Source organism: Xyrauchen texanus, chromosome 38 (genome assembly GCF_025860055.1).
Source record: "Xyrauchen texanus isolate HMW12.3.18 chromosome 38, RBS_HiC_50CHRs, whole genome shotgun sequence".
Taxonomy (NCBI): Eukaryota; Metazoa; Chordata; class Actinopteri; order Cypriniformes; family Catostomidae; genus Xyrauchen; species Xyrauchen texanus.
This window is the reverse complement of record NC_068313.1, coordinates 36,440,142-36,465,989: the sequence shown is the minus strand read 5'-3', so window position 1 is coordinate 36,465,989 and position 25,848 is coordinate 36,440,142. Positions and strand designations below refer to the sequence as shown.

The 25,848-nt window shown below is 40.3% G+C and overlaps 1 protein-coding gene across 50 annotated transcripts in view; it reads right to left on the bottom strand.

The window, feature by feature from the left end:
* Positions 1-25,848, bottom strand: part of LOC127632132 (protein NLRC5-like) — a 377,053-nt gene that overhangs the window by 89,161 nt on the left and 262,044 nt on the right. For 44 of the 50 annotated variants that reach the window (XM_052110651.1, XM_052110666.1, XM_052110667.1 and 41 more), the window contains 4 exons: positions 24,984-25,157; positions 22,796-22,969; positions 20,999-21,172; positions 18,813-18,986 (listed from right to left, as the gene is read on the bottom strand). In XM_052110651.1, coding sequence (XP_051966611.1) covers positions 18,813-18,986; positions 20,999-21,172; positions 22,796-22,969; positions 24,984-25,157 — 696 coding nt within the window. The remainder of the gene's footprint in view (positions 1-18,812; positions 18,987-20,998; positions 21,173-22,795; positions 22,970-24,983; positions 25,158-25,848) is intronic. The other 6 variants (XM_052110664.1, XM_052110698.1, XM_052110662.1 and 3 more) reach the window with 4 other exon arrangements.

Sequence of the window (25,848 nt, the reverse complement as noted above, 5' to 3'; positions counted from 1 at the left end):
TAGCGTGTGATTTACGTCCCTTTTCTGCAGTAGATGGCAAAGGATTTAAAAGGTTAGTGGCCAAGCTTGAGCCGAAGTATCACATGCCGTCGCGGGCTCATTTTAGTCAAACTGTGTTCCCTGCTCTTTACCGTGAGACAAAAGAACGTGTCATGTTGAACCTTAAACAGTCTGAGTGCATTGCTATTACCACTGATGGGTGGACTTCCTATACAGAATATTGATGTTCCTGACTACAACTTGCACTTTAAAAGCACTATATGATCAGCGTTTTATGTTGTCATGATCCATAAATACAACAATAAATTGCCTGTTGACTGGCAAAAGCAGAATAAATGTCAGTATTTTTTCGCTATTATCATCACAAACACTATCGTGAGCTATTTAACAATACCGTGAGCTTTTCCACAATATCGCAATAAATATCGTACCGTGAGGTCAATATCGAAATTGTATCGTACCGTGAGATTTTATATCGTTACATCCCTACTGCGCATTAACACAACTGGGTTGGGTGACATGAACTACCGTCAATTTGCGGTGCGGGTGCGTGAATTAAGCACTGCTGGGGCGTTCCAGTCACCCAAGACAGCAGCATTACATGTCGTGGACACAGAGCAACCTCGGCCGTTTCAGAATAACGGCCCACGCCCAAACAATACAAAACAGCCAGGTTCCACGAGGCATGGGTCCATAAATCTGGGCTACCTACAGATGACCCAACTAAATCGCTCTACATTAACACCTGTTTGAATAACATGACTCCGGCATGTGCTTCCATACTGCGCATTAACACAACTGGGTTGGGTGACATGAACTACCGTCAATTTGCGGTGCGGGTGCGTGAATTAAGCACTGCTGGGGCATTCCCGTCACCCAAGACAGCAGCATTACATGTCGTGGACACAGAGCAACCTTGGCCGTTTCAGAATAACGGCCCACGCCCAAACAATACAAAACAGCCAGGCTACGGGCCGGCGCAAATTGAATGCTATTATTGCCATATAGTAGGACATAAGGCCCATGACTGCAGGAAGAAAAAATGTGATCAACAGAAATCCAACACCCTGCACGGCGGTGGCAGTGGCAGCAGCCAGACCCTCCGCGACAGCAAAGGCCACCCAATGTACCGCAACCTTGGGCTCCCCAGCAATCGACCCCGAACTATCCAATGTCCTGGCCGCCGACTCAAGGTCATATACAACCCCAATAGGGGTGCTCACGGGATAACCCATGCTCTGTGCAGGTATTGTCCACATATCGCCCAACGGATAAACCAATGATTCCTCTTACTGTTAACGACAATCAAATAACCTTTCTAGTCAATACAGGGGCCGACAAAAGCACAATATCTGCACAGATGTACAATGGACCCATTACGGGGAAAACTATGCGTTATGTGGGAGTTACTGGCACCCCCGTAACTTGTCAAATTACACATCCTTTATTAATCACCTCTCTGCATGACCCCGAGTTATATTTAACTCATTCCTTTATATTAGTGGAAAATTCTCCTTTCTGCCTACTGGGGCGTGACCTCCTGCATAGACTTAATGCACAAATTGTATTTTCTGGTGACAATATAACTTTTATATTCCCACATGCAATGATGGAGCAGACCACCCTCACCGGACATGATGAACAGCCTGTATTAACACAGCAGCAGGAACCTGACCCCGCCTTTGCTGGCATCAACCCAGTGTTATGGGCTACCAGTAAGGACGAGGCAGGCATAGCACACTCCGTGACTCCATATCATGCATTGTTAAAAACTAATGAACCGGTGTATTGCAAACAGTACCCCCTGTCGGCTGACAAAACTGATGGCATCAGACCCATTGTTGCACAGCTATTGGATCAAGGTATTCTCATTCCCACACATTCTCCTTACAACACGCCAATCAACCCAGTAAAAAAGGCTAATGGCACCTGGCGACTGACACAAGACTTAAGAAAAGTAAATGATTTGATTATACCATTATCTCCCCTTGTTGCCGGATGTGCAGACAGTATTGGCTTCAATACCTATACATCATACCTACTATATTGTTATTGACCTATGCTCTGCTTTTTTCAGTGTTCCTGTTTCTCCTGTGACACAGCCACTGTTCACATTCACGTACAAGGGGACACAGTTAACGTGGAGCAGACTCCCACAGGGTTTTCGAGACTCGCCCGCAGTGTTCTCTGCTGTAGTGCACGCAACATTAAAGGACACAAAGCTGCCACCAGGGACCTGCCTGCTCCAGTACGCCGACGACATATTGGTGACTGGGGACTCCTATGAACACTGTGAAAGCGCATCAACCATTGTCTGCAATTGTTATGTATACCTTGTCTTGTTTCACTGTTGCCCTTTTGTTTGCCATTCTTGTCACTTTTGCATTCCTTAGTCTCTTTGTTAGCTTTCGTGTTCACCGTTCATTGTTTGCACCTGCCCTCGTTAATTTGCCATTTTGCTTCTGTTCCCGAGTTTTTCGTGTACCTGCCTTGTTTGTTTGTTTGTTTTGTCATCAATAAAGTTAAACTGCATTTGGATCCGCATCTCCTCGTCTGCCTTCGCTGCCCAATCATTACAGAAATGTACTGGCAAACGCCGGCTTCAAAGCCTCTAAAGACAAACTGCAATGGGTAAAGTCCAATGTGAACTATTTAGGTCACGTGTTGACTGCAGGCACAGTTTCACTTTCTCTTGACAGGGTGAAACTAGTATTGACTTTCCAACATCCTAAGACCAAGACACAGATGCAAAGCTTCCTGGGTCTAGTGAACTACTGCAGGTCATGGGTGCCAAGCTGTTCTTTATACGATCGCCCTCTCAAGTCCACAACTACTGACTCAGCTCCAGAACACATTGTATGGACCAGTGAATTGAACAGCGCATTTCAGAGTCTGAAGAAAGCACTAGCTCAGGCACCAACCCTGGGTCTACCAGACTACACCAAGCCTTTCCATTTATACGTGCACGAAAGTGGGGGCACCGCGGCTGCGATCCTCGCACAGGCCCATGGGGGTCCATATAGGCTTGTTGCCTACCTGTCCAAAACACGCGATACAGTTGCTAAAGGCCTGCCTGCGTGTCTGTGTGCAGTGGCTGCCACAGCTTTGATGGTTCAGGACGCTGAGCGCATAGTGTTGTCACACCCTCTTACCGTCCACACCCCACACCAGGTAAGAGTTATTTTGCAAAACCTCACAACCCAACACATGATGGCGCAACGTAGGAGCAGGTATGAGGCTACCCTTCTTACTACAGCTAATTTAACTATTACTTCTTCATCAATAACGCATGGCCCTACGCTTTGTTTGCACAAAATGCTAACCAAGGGGGCATTCGACGATGAACATGATTGCATGACACAAATTGCAGATCAAACCTCTTGCAGACCGGACGTTTCTACGTCCGCTCTGGAGGAGGGGGATTGTTGGTACATAGACGGATCATGCTCAAAACCAAATGATTCGGTATATTGGTGCAGCTATTCAGTAAACCAACTGCCAGGTACCATAATTGAGGCATACTCACTACCGTACAAATCAGTACAGGCGGCGGAACTGTTTGCACTAATCCGAGTGTGTCAATTGGCAAATGGCTGGCCCTGCCAAAAACGGCGGTAGTAAGACTTTGTAGACATTACCATGGGCTGTCACATGTGTCAAAACAAAAAGTAATTGATGCGATAAACCGAGAATACTGCATACATGCAGTCAGGGCGACCGTAACCCTAATCTTAGACTCGTGTCTAACGTGTGCTCGAAACAACCCACATAAGCGAGCGCCACATCAAAACTTATCCCATCCTGGGGCGCCTTTTCAGCATCTTCAAATTGATTTCACTCACATGCGACCATGCAGGAACTTGAAACTAATTCTTGTAATAGTAGATAGATGATCAAAATGGACTGAAGCATTCCCGTGCGCAAGGGAGAATGCAAAAACAGTAGTAAAAATACTGGCAAAAGAAATAATTCCTCGTTTGGACAGTGATAGAGAGCGACAACGGTACCCCGTTCGCGTCAAAAGTGACGCAACTCCTGGCAAAGGAACTCAGTATTAATTGGCATTTCCACATCCCATACCACTCGCAGTCGGCGGGGGTCGTGGAACGAACAAATCGTACGGTGAAAGAACGATTGAACAAAGCATGTGAGGAGACCGGTAGGAAATGGGTAGATATGCTTCCTGCTGTTCTCACAGAACTCAGGATGACACCATCTAACATAACCAAATTATCACCATTTGAAATACTAATGGGTAGGCCTTTCCCGACCCCGTGGGTCAGAGGCCGCGCTGGCTTTCTTTCCACAGGTGACACGGAGGTGGTGATCGAGGAATACATGGACTCCTTAATAAAAACATTGAATAATATTAATGGTGATGTCTCTCTCTCTCTTCCTTTACCAGATCAAAAGCCCACTCATCCTTTTGTCCCAAATCAGCAGGTCCTTGTTCTCAGTTTGAATCCATCTAAGAGTGGGGAACCCAGGTACCAGGGTCCGGCAACAGTTATCGCAGTCACTAGAACGGCAGTCCTGACCGACTTACAGCCACAGTGGATCCACGCATCGCGAGTTAAGCCAGCGACAGAGGAGGGACTGAAGGGTGACTGTTGAGTGCGACCCCACTGGAGGAGCTGAACACACAGCGTCAGTGGCAAGCACAACGCAGAAACCCAAGATCCTGAAGAGCCACAATATATGTGGGACATACTGATAACTGGAACAAGAAGGAATAGAAACAGGCCCAAAACACACCTGTGCCGATTAGTGGGACACTTGCCAAACTGCGAACGGTGTGACCCAGCACAAGAGAAACAACCCTTAGTTATACAACAGGATGAAGGAAATCATAATGATACTGGTCACCCTAGGAGCCTTCACAGCTACGGAACAAATAAGTGATCTCGAACACCCAGATCGACCCCATACTTACGCCACAAACCTGTGGTGGCGTCTAGCTAACCACACAGCCCGCTCAGCGCACCCAGACGAAGCATGTTATGTTTGTTCCCTGTTTCCCCATAGCTCCACGCATATGGGGACACAAGTTACTGAATTGAGTTACCACGAGCCCCTGTACTGGACGGAGCAATTCAAAGATACCACCCCAGCAGATCAAGCCCTATGGGTAATGCAGTATTTCGCCCTGGAAACGGTTCTGGGGCATTGCCCAGGGTAACTGGACTGTTGGAGATCGTATCATCCATACCTTACAACTTGACCTGTCATGAACGAAGAAAGGGGAATAATATAGTAGGTGTCATACCCCTTCAACACTGTAAGATCACATATCAGAGTAAACCCTGGGGAAATCGATCAATCTGCTGCCAGTGGTGTCTGAGGAAACGTGATGGGTACCCCGATGGTATTTTCCTAGAACACGGTCACGGTCAAAGTAGGCTCTCAGAGTATGAGTTCCAAAACAGCGTTTCATCATACACCAGGAAGACCTGCGTAAATACCATGCCAGACCATGATCGGCAGCGGAAGCAGGCACAAACATGGGTAAGGGCCTCAAGGATAGCTCGGGAACTCTGCTCGGACATGTGTCTCGATGGCACACATCCTTTAACACTGACAATCAATGGGACCAGGTCCATGAAGGGGGTGCAATGGCTCTGTGACAACAAATTGTATGCCTCCTTGCCAAGCAACTGGGACGGACTATGTGCCCTGGTTAACAGTTCTGGATCAGTCATGATCATCAGGACGCAACCAGATAGCACCTTCGGGCACGGTCGAATAAGAAGAGCACCGTCATCAACCCTAACCCAGCCAAACTACACTCCAGAGGATCAAAGAATATGGGCCAGGGTAGACAAGTTTTCCAGTCATTTTTTGCCCCCATTGGCGTTGTGAGTATTATGAATCAGGTTGAAATAAATAGGTTTGATTTAGTATCTTTTATGAATGTAACAGAACAAGTACTGGGCGGTATACAGAAAGAGCTCAGTGGGCTGCGTCTGATGACCATGCAGAACCGGATGGTTCAGGATCAGCTCACGGCAGCCCAAGGAGGAGTATGTGTTATGATAGGAGAAGCATGTTGCACATACATCCCAGATATGGGTGGTGCTGGTAGTATCATAGAGCAGGGTTTAAAGAATATCTCAGACATAGTAAGAAGATCACAAGATCGCGTCAATGGGGGGTCTAGATTTCCTGTCCTGGTTCTGGCCTCTGATATAGAAGATTGAGTATGCTGTGTTGATTGTATTCATTATAATAATTGTATTAGTGCTACTTGCCTGCTTTTGGCCCTGCTTAATGACTCTATTCAGAGGAATGATTTCTAGCTCCATCAGCACTGTGGCCCGCATACCTGACCCTGTTTATCAGCCTATGAGGACCACACCAACCGAGTTCTACCAGAACCTGAGGGGAGATGGAGCAGAGACATGTGTCTAGAGCAGAACCCTGAACATGATCATTCTATGATCAAAGGAGGGATTGTGAGAAATGTAATGTTGTACATATTGTTCTGCTCTGTGTACGTGTCTTTTGGCCTCCCATGTATGATCTGTTGACCGCAGGCTGCAGTGCGCATGATAGTGAGTCAATATATTTAGCAACTGCTGACAGTTTTCTCTTTCCCTTTATCATGTTCCGCATACTTATTTCTGTGATCTGATTAAGGTCACACCCATCCACTGAGGTCAACCGTGAGGCATCATGCCTGGAACATCTGTACATGGCCTCTTTTCTGTACACCCATTTTCCCCCTTGTTACCGCTCTTCCATTGGCTGCTTATTGTCTCATGAACATATAAATGACATGCTTGGTCTAATAAACATTGAATGGATTGAATACAGACCGAGTGTGTGTGTGTCATTTTTTCTATTTCCTTCGCTAAGTCTACAGAGACTCAGACTCATGACTGCACTTCACTGGGCACGAACTTAGACAGACGGGACCGGGGGAATTGGAGATCGCGACCAGATCCGATGTATATTCCTAACAAGGACTCCAGACTAAATCAATGATTTAGGAGATATTAACTCCTAAACTCAAACATTAAGGACACAAATGGCTGTTTTTAGTCGCCAAATCAGATTTTCTCGATTTCGATTGTTGTTCAGAAACAAGATAGAAAGCCGAAGAAAAGGAAGATGCTTATAACACATTAATAGAAGTTTTAATAACAGTTTATATAGTTGAGAAGAGAAGTTTGCGCACACTGGTGCGCTATGAAGATTTATTCAATCACTCCAGATAATATCTGATGAAACTGCAGATGAACACACACAAACTTCTTATTATTATTCATTATTGTCACAATCAATTATTTTGGGTCGCAGTGTGTAACCCTATAGAAACAATTCAAAGATTGTCATGTTTCATCATCAACAGTTGATCTTTAGTGATCTCATAAATGTCCGATATGTTTGAATGATTGTGAACTGTCCCGTGTGCTTGGAGAAAATACAACAGTGTCGTGTTTTCACATTTATTTCATTAAATCAGATTCTGTTGAAGTTTGAGAATAACATCAGGTCATATCACGATTCCTGACTTTCTACTCCCAAATATAAAACCTCTTTAAATAAAAATCAAGACTTTTATCGTATGAAGACATTTTGGGAAACTGAAATGAAGACTTTTTAAGGATCTGTGGGAAGTCTGAATTATAATGGAAGTCAATGGGGGGAATTTTTGGAGGTTTAAAGTCAGAAATGTGAAGCTTATAATTTTATAAAAGCACTTACATTCATTATTCTGTATGATTTGAGTTTGAATAACGTTAAAGGAATATTCGGGGTTCAATACATGTTAAGATCAATCAGCAGCATTTGTGTTATAATGTTCATCACACAGAAAAATTTGTCGACTCGTCCCTCATTTACTTTAATAAAAGCACAAATGTGTGTTCCAGTGAGACACTTGTGAAGTTACAGGCAAATTTACAACTGTGTTACCATGACGATGTAACGCTGTAAACCCTAAAATAACTGTTAAAACAACGTAAACAACTTTCCAGTTAAATAATGCACAATTCTTACCAGAATAATGAATAAAATTGATTTATAAAGTTATAAGTAGAGGTCGACCGATATGGGTTTTTTCAGGCCGATGCCGATCTTTTGAAATCCGGGTCGGCCGATGACCGATAAATGCTGCCGATTTATTTTGGCCGAAATTTGGCTGATATGTGCTTGTTTTGAAAGATAAAATGTAACACAAATAATTACTTAAGATAGACAAAATGTCTCAACAAAAACATTTATTGAACACTTGACCAATCTGCACTTGTACACAATATTATGCCTCAAATGCTGTTGATTGAGTTTCATTTGTATTGAAACCGGAAATTTCCATTGAAGTATTCAATATGAATCGCAAAATACTTTTAATAAATAAATATACAGTCTGCATAAACACACACACACACACACACACACATTTGTGCTTTCCACAGATATTAAAATTAATTTAGGATAATATAGAAATTGTTTGTAATTCATCTCATCCAATCTACAATATTCAGCCATTGGATTTATATAATCTGGTTATTTTGCAGTGTTTACCAAAATAATTTGGGGTAATTTAATTTGTCATTTAAACCATAATGCGATCAAGACCTGGATCTACTTCAAAACCGTGCGTTTACTGAAACATAATTACACACTTTAGAATTGTAGTCAACCAGTCAGAATCAAACATTCAAGACCTGTGTATAATTCAAAATAAATTACACACCCTATGAAAAACACACACAAGACACACAGACAAGGACACACACACACACACACACACACACGTTGTGTTTCCATGTTTTATGGGGACTTTCCATAGACATAATGGTTTTTATACTGTACAAACTTTATATTCTATCCCCTAAACCTAACCCTCACAGAAAACTTTCTGCATTTTTACATTTTCAAAAAACATAATTTAGTATGATTTATAAGCTGTTTTCCTCATGGGGACCGACAAAATGTCCCCACAAGGTCAAAAATTTCGGGTTTTACTATCCTTATGGGGACATTTGGTCCCCACAAAGTGATAAACACACACACACACACACACACACACACACACACACACACACACACACACACACACACACTTGTAGTGCTCAACATACTTGAGTTTGTCCAGTGTGCAGAGTGGATCATTGAGTCTCTCAGTGAGCAGTTTGACTCCTGATTCTCCTGGGTGATTGTAGCTAAAATCCAGCTCTTTAAGATGTGAAGGGTTTGAAATCAGAGCTGAAGCAACATAACAACAGCCGACCTCTGTCACCATACAGCCAGATAATCTACAAACACACACAACAACAGTCAAGATACATATATGGGGACTTTATTTAGGAACATGGACTTGAGTCACATTTCAAGACTTAAATTCACAAACTTTCATAAAGCTTTCTTTTAAACACTGACGTTATTGAGATCATAAAGGAACAACGTGTGTTTTCCTTTAACATGTATCAAGCTAGTACTGATCAAATCAATAATAATCGATAGTTTTTTTTGGAGTCACTAGTGTGACGCTGTCTTAAATAGTTCACCCCAAAAAATTATAATCCTCTCATCATTTATTCATGCTTACGTCATCTCAAACTTGTATGACTTTATTTCTTCTGTGAAACAAAGATATTTTGATGTAGATGTGAAAATTTCAATTCAATGCAAGTCAATGTGGTCCAACATTTTATATCTCCAAAAAGAAAATAAAGTCATCATTACACTTAAAGCTCGATTACAATTTATAACCCTCTGCACATGCATAAACCACATACAAGTGCAACTGAGCATTAAATCATGATTATGCCCAGAGACTGCAATGGTAAGATGTACAGTGAAAAAGTAAAGTTTTATGTCCCTTTTTAAGATTGAAAGTGCTAGACCCCCTTGATTTGCATTGTACTGATATATTCACATCTGTATCAAAATATTTTAGTTTGTTTTATGCATAAGAAAGTCAAAGCGTATGTTTTGGTTTGGATCCGAGTGTGACTGCTGTGTTCATATATGCCTTAACGAACTGTGCTAAGGAAGAAAACACCAGATTCTGAAACAAATGCTCCAAACAAGCAAAATGTGAAAACACCCTAAATATACTGGTATAGTATTGTCAAATGTACCAGTACTTTGGTACCAAATCTATACTAAAATAAAAAAAGATGTAATGATACCAGTGTTTCTGCAGTATCGGTAGTACCGAGCACCGACTCTGACTGACACACGACAGCTTTAAAATGCTCACAGGATTATTTTGAATGTGTGCTCTGTTACTCCTTGTACACTGAAATGGACAATTAATCAAATTAAAATCGTGACATGCCCTAGTATGATTTATTATAAAGGCTGCAATCTTAGTGTGGATGAGCTGCATACTTTAAATAAATCTGACCGCTCATCCACTAGAAACTCCACAGATATTGAGAATCATTCACGTTGTACGAGATGACACAGCAGAGATATAATCTACTGTGAACCACGCAGCACATGTAAACTATATAATTTATTTATATAATTAAAATCACAGAATCTGCACTTTAATCTCAGCTCAGCTTTATTTATATCGCATTCAAAACAACAGAGTTGACCAAAGTGCTTAACAGCAATAAAATTTAAAACAACATTTCAGAATTACTACATACACAAACACCAGTAATCTAAAATACAAACACTCCAAAACTGTGTCCTACATTTGTCAGACTCAAAGGCCAGTGTAAAGAGATGAGATTTCAGACATGACTTAAAAGTCTTCAATGATCACACTGTGCCGTGACGTGAACTGTTTATCTGATAAAGTGAAGCATCCGGCAAAAACACACGTCATTATTAAAGCACAATTCATAATAAAAGCTATCTAGCCTAAAACTGAAGACATTTTATAAACTTATATTATAACTATATAGTAAAATGTAATATTCACTGTAATAAAAAAATTAAATTAAATTAATCCAAATATAACAAGCAAGACAATGTTGAATAAAAATTTGGCAAAAACAAATGCAATGAGATTGAAAAGTTCTATTTTCACATGATAAAAGTTTTAAGAATTCATTGATTGGACCCCATTTTGATGATGAAATTAAATAATAATAAAAAAATGTTCTGGAAAATAATAACTCCAATGCTATTGGCTCACACTACAGTCAGTCTTAACAGAAAAGAAACCAAAGTGACTCACGATTCAAACAAGTGCAGTGTTGCGGCTGCAGCTGTTTAGAACAGTTACGTGCTGATTGCAAAGTCACAGAATTTTAGGGGGGCTGAGATGAGTTTTAGGGGGGTTGGAGCCTTCCTAAAAAAGGCCTAATAACGGCGATGGCTGCTGCTATGACACTTGGAAGTGAGGACAGTTATAGGAGAGCGAGCACTCCATATCTACACGCTCGTGCGCTCGCGAGAATGTTCCTCACCGCTTCCAGTATATCAAGCACTCACGTGTCTTTGAAAGCTAAATATAATCATGCTCTCTCGTCTCCGAGTGCTCGGTTAGAAGACTTTGTTTTTTTTGTGCTCTCTTGCTCGGTGTCTGATAACACTAACGTTATAAATGCAGCACTGGCCCGATCAGGCAAGTGACCGTTCTTGAAACTGTCCCGAAACGCTCTCACACTGGCCATCGGGCAGTCCATATTGTCGAGCCCCGACTATATTTGTACACTCGTTCATGAATGAAATAAATGCATCAGTAATCTTTTTGTGAACAAGGATCTGCTGAACGACTGAACGGGAGGAGAAGGCTTGTCATTCATTCAGTTTGGCATTCTTGTTTAATGAGGGAAGAAAGGGGCTGGATGAATTATGAATGAGTGAAAGAGATTGATGACAAAACATTACTTGACATGAGGGTGTTATTGAAACATTATTCAAATAATTTTTAGCCATTAACTGATTATGCAACAATGTAGCAAGTCAGCTCCCTAAGTTTTCAGATGCAGCACAAGGTAAAAGCGATTTTTGTGATCCAGCGTCCTGTGGAGCTCTCATTTATTTACCTCTAAAGCATGTATTCTATCAGCCTCTCATCAATAGTTCCCTGCAACTTTTCTAATGATAAAAGGCAAATATCAATAAAACTTCTATATGCAAATATGCAGATATCTCATTTAAACAGATGTAATTGACGAACTAATTGAGCACTCATCTAATATCTTTCTCTGAAATGCGTCTTCTATCACAAGGTAAAAGCCGCTTCTCGTGTGAATGAAGTAAATGTCTTATTCACTATGCACTGTATGTACAATTGGTTTCTGTATTTTTGGAGTAAATGCGATTGCTAACACTAGCCGCACAAAACAGATTTGTGAAATTACTGATTGTTCCCACACAGGTTTCCCAAACACTCCTAATGCCTTGAAATTAGAACTGAAACGATTAGTCGGCGTTATCGACAATAAAAAATTGTCGACAAATATTTTCATTGTCGAATAGTCATTTGACCTCATATAACGTAACATGAGATCATATGAAACTCTAATGATGACATGAGAGAGGAGCACAGCAGCTCGTGACTGACTGAGGAAAGGAAGAAACCATGTCCAGATGCACTCTAAACTTTCCAAACAGCTTCAGGTGATGCAGATCACAAAATGTAATGGAATTATAATGGAAAAATGCAAAATAAGGAAATACAGAAGCACTGTCATCGTGAAATAAAGCAGAGTCATGAACTTAAGCAAAACCTGCATGTCAGAGCATGTAAAAAGCAAACAACCTGCCGTTATATCTTTAATGCATCCTTTATTCAAGTTCAAATAATAAGGAAGTGCATCATAAACAAACTACAAAAATGGCATTTCTCCGTGCGGTCAGCACCACGTCTATGAGTCGCGTGAAGGGGGAGAGATTGAAACTGCACCCGACTGAGGCACCCTCTGGCGCGGGGATGCCCGTCCCTCGTGCGCGTTTGCAGTAGCTAGAATAACAGCATGATGGATTGCGACGTATTGAATCACAATATACTGTAGCCCATGTGTCACGTGTGTATCTTATTGTAAAGTAAATCAGCGATACGCAGCTCTATTAAGAAGATAGAGTTTGTTTTTGTGAGTTAAAGATGGATCGAAGTGAAAATAAACGAGAGAGTCTTCGGCCATTTTACACTGCAACAACAAAGTTTTTGATCAGTATTTTTTGGCTTGTTTTCTAAAAATAACATCTAAAACTCCTTTAAAACAACGTACAGTCAGGTCCATAAATATTGGGACATCGACACAAAAAAGTGGGAGGCACATATACAAACTGTTGTAATTCCTACACCGTTCACCTGATTTGGATGTAAATACCCTCAAATTAAAGCTGAAAGTCTGCAGTTAAAGCACATCTTGTTCGTTTCATTTCAAATCCATTGTGGTGGTGTATAGAGCCAAAAAGATTAGAATTGTGTCGATGTCCCAATATTTATGGACCTGACTGTACATTGACATTAGTAGCTATACTGCACAAGAAAAAATTGTTATTGGAGAATATTGCTCTGCTCGCAGCCACCCCCGGTCCCTTTCTTCCTGGAGGTGCATGATGAGCTGACGACTGCATGGAGAACACCCCTCTCCACTCGTCACAAAGCCCCTCGCTCATCTGCTCTCACTACACTCGACGACGAAGCGGCCCACGGGTACACGGCGATTCCCCAGGTGGTTAGGGCGGTTGCGATCCACCTATGCCTGAGAATGCTGCCATCTGGCAGGGTCGCCCTGTGCTCCCCTCTAAGGCCTGTAGGACGACGTCATCATTGGCTGCCAAAGCCTACAGTGCAACAGTGCAGAGCTTTAGCTCAGGTAGACCTGTTAGCCTTCCAAGAGACCTCCCACTGCCCGCTCTGGTATGCCCGAACAGAGGCTCCCCTCGGGGCAGACGCACTGGCACACAGCTGGCCCACGGGGCTGTGCAAGTATGCATTTCCCCCAGTGAGCAACTTGCACAGATGGTCAGGGGAGGTCAGGGAGGACGAGGAACAAGTCACTCTAGTGGCTCCCTATTGGCTCACCCATGCTTGGTTCTTGGACCTGGTACTCCTCGCGACAGCCCCTCCCTGGCAAATTCCCCTGAGGAAAGACCTTTGCTCTGGCATCCGCACCCAGACCTCTGGAACCTCCACTTCTGGCCCCAGGACGGGATGCTGAAGATCTAGCTGATCTACCACCTGCCGTTGTAGACACGATCAACCAAGCCAGAGCCCCTTCTACCAGGCAACTTTACACCCTAAAGTGGCACTTGTTCGTGAATTGGTGTTCTTCTCTGGCCGAAGACCCACAAAGGTGCGCAGTCAGGTCAGTGCTCTCATTTCTGCAGGAGAGGTTGGAGGGGAGGCTGTCCCCATCCACCTTGAAGGTGTATGTAGCTGCTATTGCAGCCCACCACGACGCAGTAGATGGCAAGTCGTTGGGTAAGTATGACTTGATTATCAGGTTCTTAAGCCTGTTCCCCTCCTGGGATCTCTCAGTGGTCCTCTCGGGCCTTCAGAGACCCCCTCTTCAAGCCCCTAGAATAATTTGGACTCAGGACCCTCTCCCTAAAGACGGCCCCGCTGATCAGGGTCAGGGACCTACAAGCATTCTCTGTCAGCAACACTTGCCTGGAGTTTGGTCCGGCAGACAAAAATTATCCTGAGACCGCAGCCGGGCTACGTGCCCAAGGTTCCTACCACACTCTTCAGAGACCAGGTAGTGAACCTGTAAGCGCTGCCCCGGGAGGAGGCCCCTTCATTGCTGTGTCCGGTACGTGCTTTGCGTACCTACTTGGACCGCACGCAGAGCTTTAGACGTTCTGAGCAGCTCTTTGTCTGCTTTGGTGGACAGCGGAAAGGGAATGCTGTCTCCAAACAGAGACTCTCCCACTGGATGGTGGACGCCATTTCATTGGCCTATCGCATCCAGGCCATGGCCCCACTCCTTGCGGGTCCGAGCACACTCAACAAGGATTGTTGCATCCTCATGGGCACTGGCCAGAGGCACCTCCCTGGCAGACATATGCAGAGCAGCGGGTTGGGCAACAACTAATACCATTGCGAGATTTTATAATCTCAGGGTAGAGTCAGTTTCGTCCCGTGTTTTCTCAGGTTGAGGTAAAACCGTGCGCTTTTTCTCCCAGGTGATCCCACTCACTTGGCTCCCTGGATGACTCTTACCTCCCCCTCTCTGGGCAGGTGTGGTCTCCGCAGGGTCTTTTCCCCCTGAAAGAATAGCAAACTGGGTAAGACCCCCTTCCCCGATGCGTGTAAGGGCCCCAGCCGTTGACTATGCGAGAAACATAGAGAGAAAAGAGGCCCGGCTAGGCTCGGCCCGTTCCCAGGTTGGCAAGCGTCACTTGTTCCCCTGTCTAGGGTAACTATAAGGATTCTGACGACTTTAAGGGGCATTGGGGAAGGGTACGTGCAGTCTGATACAGCTGGTCGTTTTGGCACGTCAAGTACCTGTCCGCTCCTGTGTCAGCAGTACACGTACACGGCTCAATGCATGGCGTGATTTAAATTGGACCCCTAGTGTTGCTTCAACACAAGGTCGACGTGAGCGACAGATGGGGAACGGCTAGGTTACAGATTTAACCTCCGTTCCCTGATGGAGGGAACGAGACGTTGTGTCCTCCACCACTGTTGTGGCCGGACCATTTCCAGCTCCTCACAAAAATCCTGAATGAAACAGACGTATTTCCCCGCCTTTATACCCGTAAGTCCGGGGGCGGGACATGCAAATTCTGTCTTCCAACTTCTTGTTGGCCTTTTTTCATAGATCAGAGGTATATTTGGCGCTCAAGAGAGACCCCTAGTGTCGCTTCATCGACACATCTCGTTTCCTCCAGGGAACGGAGGTTACATCCGTAACATAGACGTTTTTTCCCCTTGTAATTCAGTGAAAGTCATTTAGAGATTAGGGCTGCACGATTATAGCAAAAATCATAATTGTAGATTATTGCCCTTGATATTGTAATTGCTATTATTAATGTCGATTAAAATCTAAAATTAACGTGACGTCACAAAGTAAGCAACCATATGGTTCTTCAGAGTAGCAGATTTCAATGGTGGAAATGAGCTGCGCTACAGTTTCTTTTAAGCATCTTTTAAGTAATAATGTTTGTTAATGTTAGGCCAAATAAAAATGATATAAATGGATATCTATGGTATAGACTAAATTTAATTATTGGTAAATTACTGCTTAAATGATTAGTTAATGTACAATAAATAATATGGCATATTCAATATTCAAACTTATAACAGCCGATTTTAAATCAACCAAGTTAGTCTGTTCAGTAAGACCTTTGGTGGCGAGAAGGTCCCCATTAATCCCGTTAGATCTTCAATGGTGATCTTGTTCATGTAAGATCATCATTAAATAATTTTTGGCCTCAGTGGTTACACTTTGGAAATAAAAAACAATCATTTTGGAGTTTGTGCGATTCGTGAAAATGTTAAATCTACCAACACCAGCTGCGTGACACATAATTCTTATTAGAGCAGACACAATAATGACGATTATTCCTTAAATATGCTATTCAGGCACACTTAGAACAGTTCAGCCGAATTACTTTATTGCTATTTTGTACAAATCAAATTCACATTGGCCTACTTATTACCATGACAAAACAAAACTGTTCGAGCAACACGACAAACTCTCTCATTACAATGACTGCGGTCACTCACTGCAGGTTAACACTGTTTGAGATCTGCTTTTCAGCGCGAGCTCCATGACGCTCCGCACAATGTTCTGCACTCTCATGAATGATCTCATTAAAAACAAAGCTGTCTAATTAGCATAATAATCAATTATTTACACCGCGTCTGTGCCTTGATTAGAACGGGAGCGTTTTAGTTTTGTCGTGTTGCTCATTTGCAGTGTATTTAACATTAACGTTCAAAGCGAGCGGTGCAACATGCAATGAATCCTAAATAATTACAATGTGCTTTTCGCTCTTGTTCTACAGCTTATTTTCGAGTGTCAGGTGATGTTTCTTCAGTATTAATTTTCCTGTGCCACCGCGAACAAACCGCTGCAAAAATAAGTTGTAAATAGAAACCCTTGACGCAACAGGAGCAGACTTAAATTAAACGATGTAACCGTCAGTTTTCACAATTACATAATCATTGGCAGCTGTAATTGTGATTCGTTTCTCGATTCATTGTGCAGCATTATTTTAGATATTTTTAAAATATGATTTTTGTCCTCTTTATTGTTAGTAAGCACATTTAATACAATCTTTTAAGTCTAGGCACAAGCTGAATAGTTGGATAAGAGCTAATGATTAATCGTTGCAATAATCAACTGAATAGTCGAATAATCGTTCTAATAAACGTTAGATTAGTCGATTATCAAAATAATCGTTAGTTGCAGCCCTACTTGCAATCCTTCTGCTATTGATAATAGAAACAGTTAGGCAAACTCACATGGCTCGAGTCAGAATTTAAAATGTCAGTGTTCTCAAACAAACACACCAGTGTTTTCAAAGTGTCACAAAGTCATGATGTTTTCAATCTTCAGGAAGTCAAACTACCAACTAGAGATGTCCCGATCAATCGGCCACGATATTCATCTTAAATCTGTGATCGGCTGATCATGCCTAGATTTAGGGCTGATGTTTTATGCAGCATGCAGGCAATCACACATACACTGCTCATCTAATGAATGAGTGTTTCTCAGCCCTTGAAGTATGACAGAATGGTGTATGAAGGGTGAGTTGTTGGCAATTCTAAGGATTCACGAATTTAAACTTTCAGACATGATGTAATTGAGATGAATATGCTGGTTTGTTTTTAAAAATGTGTAAGAATTACACGTGTAAGAATATTAATTTGCCCATTTTCTTGAGTCATTAAGGTAGTTATTCTGACTCGTTGCACAGTGAACAGGAAGAGGATATAGAGGCTGCTAACAGGTTTAAAAAACAAATTAAACAACAAATAAACATGCAAATACATGATACGTGATGTAAGTCGTGACAATCAGACATTGTGTTGAGTGATAGAGACTGTTTGAGCGATCATGAACACTTTTAGCTTTACTCTCTTTAACACGAGCGCTCTGTGTCAATCAAAGACGTCAATATCTTATCATCAGCCACTCATCCCAATTTAAATCAGATTAATGTTGGTCACAATATCACTAATAATAAATATAACTGTTTAACCTTCAATAAGGACACGCATCTTCATGTATTTGCTTAATAATCAGTGATTTGTGTTACAGCAAAACTCAAAGACAGTGAACAGACCAGAGATATGAATCATGTCACACTGGAGCAGATTTAGAGCTTGTTAAGAATATATTTGTCTTATTTTTGAATGCGTCTCTGCGGTATGGGATGCTTTCATGGTTTTTACTGGTTGTCAGTATGTCACAACGGCATTTTGATATTGCCAACAGAACTATTAATAACTGTTTCATTATTGTTCAACTTGGGCCTGTTCAAGTGTAACTGTTTACTTTGTTGTGACTTTAAGTCAAGCTGTTTACACCATTTGTAAGTGTATGTAAGATTTATATTAATCCATAGAGAACTCTGTGGATTTGTGATTTGTTTTTGTACCTGAATATTAAAGTTAAAATAAGCTATTACACCATTCTAAGTAGAACTTGATTTTATATGTGAGTTTTATAAAAATGCTAGCTGCACTAAGTTAAATGCATTAAGCTAAAGACATATTTTAGTTACTTTGTTTCCTGTAAACGAAAAAAAAAAAAAAAGGCAAATACAAGTCTTGGATCGGGACTCGGTATAGGCAGACATTAAAATTTTAAATATCGGATCGGGGGCCAAAAAGCTGATTGGGACATCCCTACTATCAACGGATTAATTTTAGTTGACACTGAACATTAAATTGGGATATGAGAAATATTTGCAAAATCAAAGGAAACACAAACCTCAGTATCTCCAGATGACAGTTTGTACTCTTCAGTGCATCAGAGATCAGCTTCACTCCTGAATCCTGCAGGTCATTGTTACTCAGGTCCAGCTCTCTCAGAGGAGAGTTTGACGATTGTAGAGATGACGCCAGACTTTCACAACATTGATCAGTGAGATTACAGCCGCACAATCTAAACAGGTTAATGAAAACAAAATTATTATAAAACCATTTTATGGATCAAAATATAGTTTTGATTATGGTTTGATCTACAGTAAGTAAACGTAATCCATCCGAGCGAATCCAAAAAATACATATATCATCACAAACCCTTATAAACATTAGTGGTCGACCGATATATCGCAGAGGCCGATAAATTGGCCGATATTCAGACTTTTTTAATTATCAGCACCGGCCAATACATTTTCCCGTTTGGCAGCTTTTTTTCTTGCAGGTGCTGAAAATCGCTTTATTGCATGTGAAGCGACTGAGACATGTAAACGACCAGTCATGGTTCATTTTGTTGTTACGTGCCATCACGTTACTACAATAATAGACCGGTGTGCAACACAGTGTCATTTAAACAGACCACATATCAGAGCCGTGACAGAAGCATTTCAGCTCATAATGTTAAAGAGCTCGCCTGTTTTATTCTCACTCTCTCTCCTCAACAGTTCCCTGTTACTTTTAACTGTCTATTCTAATGATAAAAGTCAAATATCAATAAGAGTAATATCATATACAATCTGTAAATATGCACATATCTCGTTTAAACAGATTTAATAAATCAACTTCACAAAACTTCAGCAGATCCAGCGTCCTGTGGAGCGCTCATTTATTTACATCTAAAACCCGTATTCTATCAGCCTCTCATCAAAAGTTCCCTACAACTTTTCTAATGATAAAAGGCAAATATCAATAAAATGTCTATATGCAAATATAAAGATATCTCGTTTAAACAGATGCAATTGACGAACTTCACAAAGATCCAGCGTTTTCTTCCTGTTGAGCGCTCATCAAATATTTTCCTCCAAAATGCGTCTTCTATCAGCCAGAATCAAAAACTTCAGGATCAGGATCAAAAGTTTCTCTGATTCACAAATCATGATGGTCACTCCGTGACAATCCAAGCAGGTGATCCAGGCTGTATAAACTGTCAGGAGATAGAGGCTCATGCTGGAACTGCACGAGAGCTTGTGTGGAACTTCAAATCTGCATCTGAAACCAAGAAAATGCTGCCTCCAGAGGCTGTATATGGAGGTATGATGAAAATAAGGTGCTTTTCAAACTGTTCAGAGATCAGTTTCTTTATGAGTTCCATTCATTTAGAACAGATGTCAGTTAAGCCATTAACTGATTATGCAACAATGTAGCAAGTCAGCTGCCTACGTTTTCAGATGCAGCAAAAGGTAAAATCACTTCTCGTGTGAATGAAGTAAATGTCTTATTCACTATGCACTGTATGTACAATTGGTTTGATTCTGTATTTTTGGAGTAAATGCGATTGCTAACGTAGACTGCCATCCATGATTGATGGACTACTGAATGTACTGTTATTTCCTTCTTAATATATTAACATATTTTTCATGTGCAAATAAATTACAAAAATTTCATGACTGAACAGAAATCTACAGAAACTGCCATCTACCATTTCAAATACAATATATATTAGTTTTAAGTGAAACTGACTAAATATGGAGCTAAATGAGATTTTATTAATATTTTTATTGTTTTAGCAAATTTCTGTTTGTTATTTAGTATATTAAATTGTGTGAAATATGCTCACTGGATATCGGCATAGCCATTAAAAAAAAACAAAAAACATATTGGTCAACCATTAATAAACATATTAATTTAACTTGAAGTGTGTAATTTCTGCAACACTAGCGGCACAAAACAGAATTGTGAAATTAATGATTGTTCCCACACAGGTTTCCCAAACACTCCTACTGCCTTGCAATCCTTCTGCCATTGGTCAAAAAACAGTTAGTCCCAACCTAAACTCACAACATGGGTTGAGTCAGAAGTTAAAATGTCAGAGTGCTCCAACAAACACACCAGTGTTTTCAAAGTGTCACAAAGTCACAGTGTTTTCACTATTTAGGAAGTCAAACTACCAACGGCTTAATTATATTTTGCACTGCACATTAAATTGGGATATGAGAAAGTATTTTAACATTTGCAAAATCAAAAGGAAACACAAACCTCAGTATCTCCAGATGACAGTTTGTACTCTTCAGTCCATCAGAGATCAGCTTCACTCCTGAATCCTGCAGTCGATTGTAACTCAGGTCCAGCTCTCTCAGAGGAGAGTTTGATGATTGTAGAGCTGACGCCAGACTTTCACAACATTGATCAGTGAGATTACAGGTGGACAATCTAAAGAGGATAATGAAAAACAAAATTATTATAAAACCATTTTATTGATCAAAATATACAGTAGTTTTGATTATGGTTTTATCTACAGTAAGTGAACATAATCCACCCGAGCGAATCAAAGAGATACATATATCATCACAAACATTAGTGGTCGGCCAATATATTGCAGAAGCAGATAAATCGGCTGATATTCAGACTTTTTTAATTATCAGCACCGGCCAATACATTTTCCCGTTCAGCAGCTTTTATTCTTGAAGGTGCTGAAAATCGCTTTATTGCATGTGAAGCGACTGAGACATGTAAACGACCAGTCACGGTTCATTTTGTTGTTACGTGCCATCATGTTACTACAATAATAGAACGTACATAATAACAGTACATTCATATAATTATATTATTATATATATATATATAAAATTAAAAAAATTCAGATAATTAAAATGCATTACATTCTTGTGGCAGAAGAGTTAATCATTGATAATACCATTCAAAAAGCGGCTTTAGAATACAATGTATTGTTTAATACCATATTATTGATCATAAGTCAATCATTGGCACACAGTTCACAGCAATCCATTTCACAAGTGAATTTGTTAATCAGCTGGAGATTTATAATGAGGGCTTGTTTAAGGACGTCAATGTACACATGCGTCAGGCATTTTTTTATTTTTTTTTAGAAACAAGCCATAGTACACAATACTACAGATATATATTACAATAATGCCAAGACATTATATTCATTACATAGTGCAATGGTTTTCAATGCTTTGGAGTTGTTGGAGGTACAAAGAGTATTTAAATAATATTTCAAGTCTTTACAAAAAAGTGCAAATAGGGGCTTTATTAGACATAAATTTACACTTACGTATAAAAAACTTGGCAAGAAAAATAAACAGATTAATCAGAAAATATTCACTTTTTAAATTATCAAAACTGTGTAAACCAAATAAAACGTCTTTATAAAGCGAAGTAAATCTAGTTAAAATAGAAGTACGTACAAACAAACAAATCTTTCTCCAAAATACTACAGCGTGGGCACATTCCCAAAAAAGGGGCAGATTCATCTACAGCATTACAGAAGGAGCAAAGTGGATCTATTTCAGGGAGCATGTTTCTTAAATAAAGATTAACTGGGTAAAAACGGTGTAACAGTTTAAAAAACAACTCCTTAACCTTGTTGGTAATTAAATATTTCTGGGCTAAAGACCATACAATCTGCATCAGACATGCTTGTGTCGCGTCTCGGGTGTGTTGCGTCATAAAAATTACAATTTTAGGTCACTGTGTCAAGTTAAATATAGTTTAATACTCAATCTTTAAACATATCTGGAGATTTCTTAGATCACATTTGTGCTCCTTCAAGTGTTTTGAATGCAAGAATATAACGCATGTCTGTGCAGTGTGTCCGAAGAAGTGATTTCTTCACTGTATAAACTGTGTGTTGCTCATACAGCTGAAGTTTCACTTACTGCCCTCTGGAGTAAACAGGTGGTACTACAAGCATGCGATTAAATGCATAAATTTTTTTAACGCGTTAATTTTTGTAAAATTAATCGCGCAGTATTAACGTGTTAAACCGACAGCCCTAATTTTAACATTTGCAAAATCAAAGGAAACACAAACCTCAGTATCTCCAGATGACAGTTTTTACTCTTCAGTGCATCAGAGATCAGCTTCAATCCTGAATCCTGCAGGTCATTGTTACTCAGGTCCAGCTCTCTCAGAGGAGAGTTTGATGATTGTAGAGCTGACGCCAGACTTTCACAACATTGATCAGTGAGATTACAGGTGGACAATCTAAACAGGATAATGAAAAACAAAATTATTATAAAACCATTTTATTGATCAAAATATAGTTTTGATTATGATTTGATCTACAGTAAGTAAACATAATCCATCCGAGTGAATCAAAGAGATACATATATCATCACAAACACTTATAAACATTAGTGATCGACTGATATATCGCAGAGGCCAATAAATCGGCTGATATTCAGACTTTTTTCCATTATTAGCGTCGGCCAATACATTTTCCTGTTTGGCAGCTTTTTTCTTGAAGGTGCCGAAAATCGCTTTATTGCATGTGAAGCGACTGAGTCATGTAAACGACCAGTCACGGTTCATTTTGTTGTTACGTGCCATCATGTTACTACAATAATAGAACGGTGTGCAACACAGTGTCATTTAAACGGACCACATATCAGAGCCGTGACAGAAGCGTTTCAGTTCATTATGTTAAAGTGCTCGCCTGTTTTATTCTCACTCTCTCTCCTCAACAGTTCCCTGTTACTTTTAACTGTCTATTCTAATGATAAAAGGCAAATATCAATAAGACTAATATCAAATACCGTCTGTAAATATGCACATATCTCGTTCAAACAGATTTAATAAACCAACTTCACACAACTTCAGCAGATCCAGCGTCCTGTGGAGCGCTCATTTATTTAAATCTAAAGCACGTATTCTATCAGCCTCTCATCAATAGTTCCCTGCAACTTTTCTAACGATAAAAGGCAAATATCAATAAAACTTCTATATGCAAATATCTCGTTTAAACAGATGTAATTGACGAACTTCATGAAGATCCAGCGTTTTCTTCCTGTCGAGCGCTCATCTAATATCTTCCTCCGAAATGCATCTTCTATCAGCCAGAATCAAAAACTTCAGGATCAGGATCAAAAGTTTCTCTGATTCACAAATCATGATGGTCACTCCGTGACAATCCAAGCAGGCGATCCAGGCTGTATAAACTGTCAGGAGATTGAGGCTCACGCTGGATCTGCACGAGTGCATGTGTGGAACTTCAAATCTGATCTGAAACCAGGAAAATTCTGCCTCCAGAGGCTGTATATGGAGGTATGATGAAAATAAGGTGCTTTTCAAACTGTTCAGAGATCAGTTTCTTTATAAGTTCCATTCATTCAGAACAGATGTCAGTTAAGCCATTAATTGATTATGCAACAATGTAGCAAGTCAGCTGCCTACGTTTTCAGATGCAGCAAAAGGTAAAAGCGCTTCTCGTGTGAATGAAGTATGTCTTATTCACTATGCACTGCATGTACAATTGGTTTGATTGTGTATTTTTGGAGTAAATGCGATTGCTAACGTAGACTGCCATCCATGATTGATGGACTACTTTTTGTACTGTTATTTCCTTCTTAATATATTAACATATTTTTCACGTGCAAATAAATTACAAAAATATCGTAACTACACAGATATCTAAAGAAACTGCCATCTACCATTTCAAACATAATATCATTTTTATGTTTTGTGTGAAATTTACTAAATATAGAGCTAAATAAGAGTTTATTACTATTTTTATTGTTTTAGCAAATTTCTGTTTGTTATTTAGTATATTAAATTGTGTGATATATGCTCTCTGGATATCGGCATAGGCCATAAAAAAAAAATAATATAAAAAAACATATTTGTCAACCATTAATAAACATATGAATTTAACTTGAAGTGTGTCATTTCTTCAACACTAGCGGCACAAAACAGAATTGTGAAATTAATGATTGTTCCCACACAGGTTTCCCCAAACACTCCTACTGCCTTGCAATCCTTCTGCCATTGGTCAAAAAACAGTTAGTCCCAACCCAAACTCACAACATGGGTTGAGTTATAAGTTAAAATGTCAGAGTGCTCCAACAAACACACCAGTGTTTTCAAAGTGTCACAAAGTCACAGTGTTTTCACTCTTTAAGAAGTCAAACTACCAATGGCTTAATTATATTTGGCACTGCACATTAAATAGGGATATGAGAAAGTATTTTAACATTTGCAAAATCAAAAAGGAAACACAAACCTCAGTATCTCCAGATGACAGTTTGTACTCTTCAGTCCATCAGAGATCAGCTTCACTCCTGAATCCTGCAGGTCATTGTTACTCAGGTCCAGCTCTCTCAGAGGAGAGTTTGATGATTGTAGAGCTGACGCCAGACTTCCACAACATTGATCAGTGAGATTACAGCCGCACAATCTAAACAGGATAATGAAAAACACAATTATTATAAAACCATTTTATTGATCAAAATATAGTTTTGATTATGGTTTTATCTACAGTAAGTGAACATAATCCATCCGAGCGAATCAAAGAGATACATATATCATCACAAACCCTTATAAACATTAGTGATCGACTGATATATCGCAGAGGCCGATAAATCGGCCGATATTCAGCCTTTTTTTTTAATTATCAGTGTCGGCAAATACATTTTCCCATTTGGCAGCTTTTTTTCTTGAAGGTCCCGAAAATCGCTTTATTGCAAGTGAAGTGACAGACATGTAAACGACCAGTCACGGTTCGTGTTGTTGTTACATGCCATCATGTTACTACAATAATAGACTGGTGTGCAACACAGTGTCATTTAAACAGACCACATATCAGAGCTGTGACAGAAGCGTTTCAGCTCATAATGTTAAAGTGCTCACCTGTTTCATTCTCACAAACTCTCCTCAACAGTTCCCTGTTACTTTTAACTGTCTATTCTAATGATAAAAGGCAAATATCAATAAGAGTAATATCATATACCATCTGTAAATATGCACATATCTCGTTTAAACAGATTTAATAAACCAACTTCACACAACTTCAGCAGATCCAGCGTCCTGTGGAACGCTCATTTATTTACCTCTAAAGCACGTATATTATCAGCCTCTCATCAATAGTT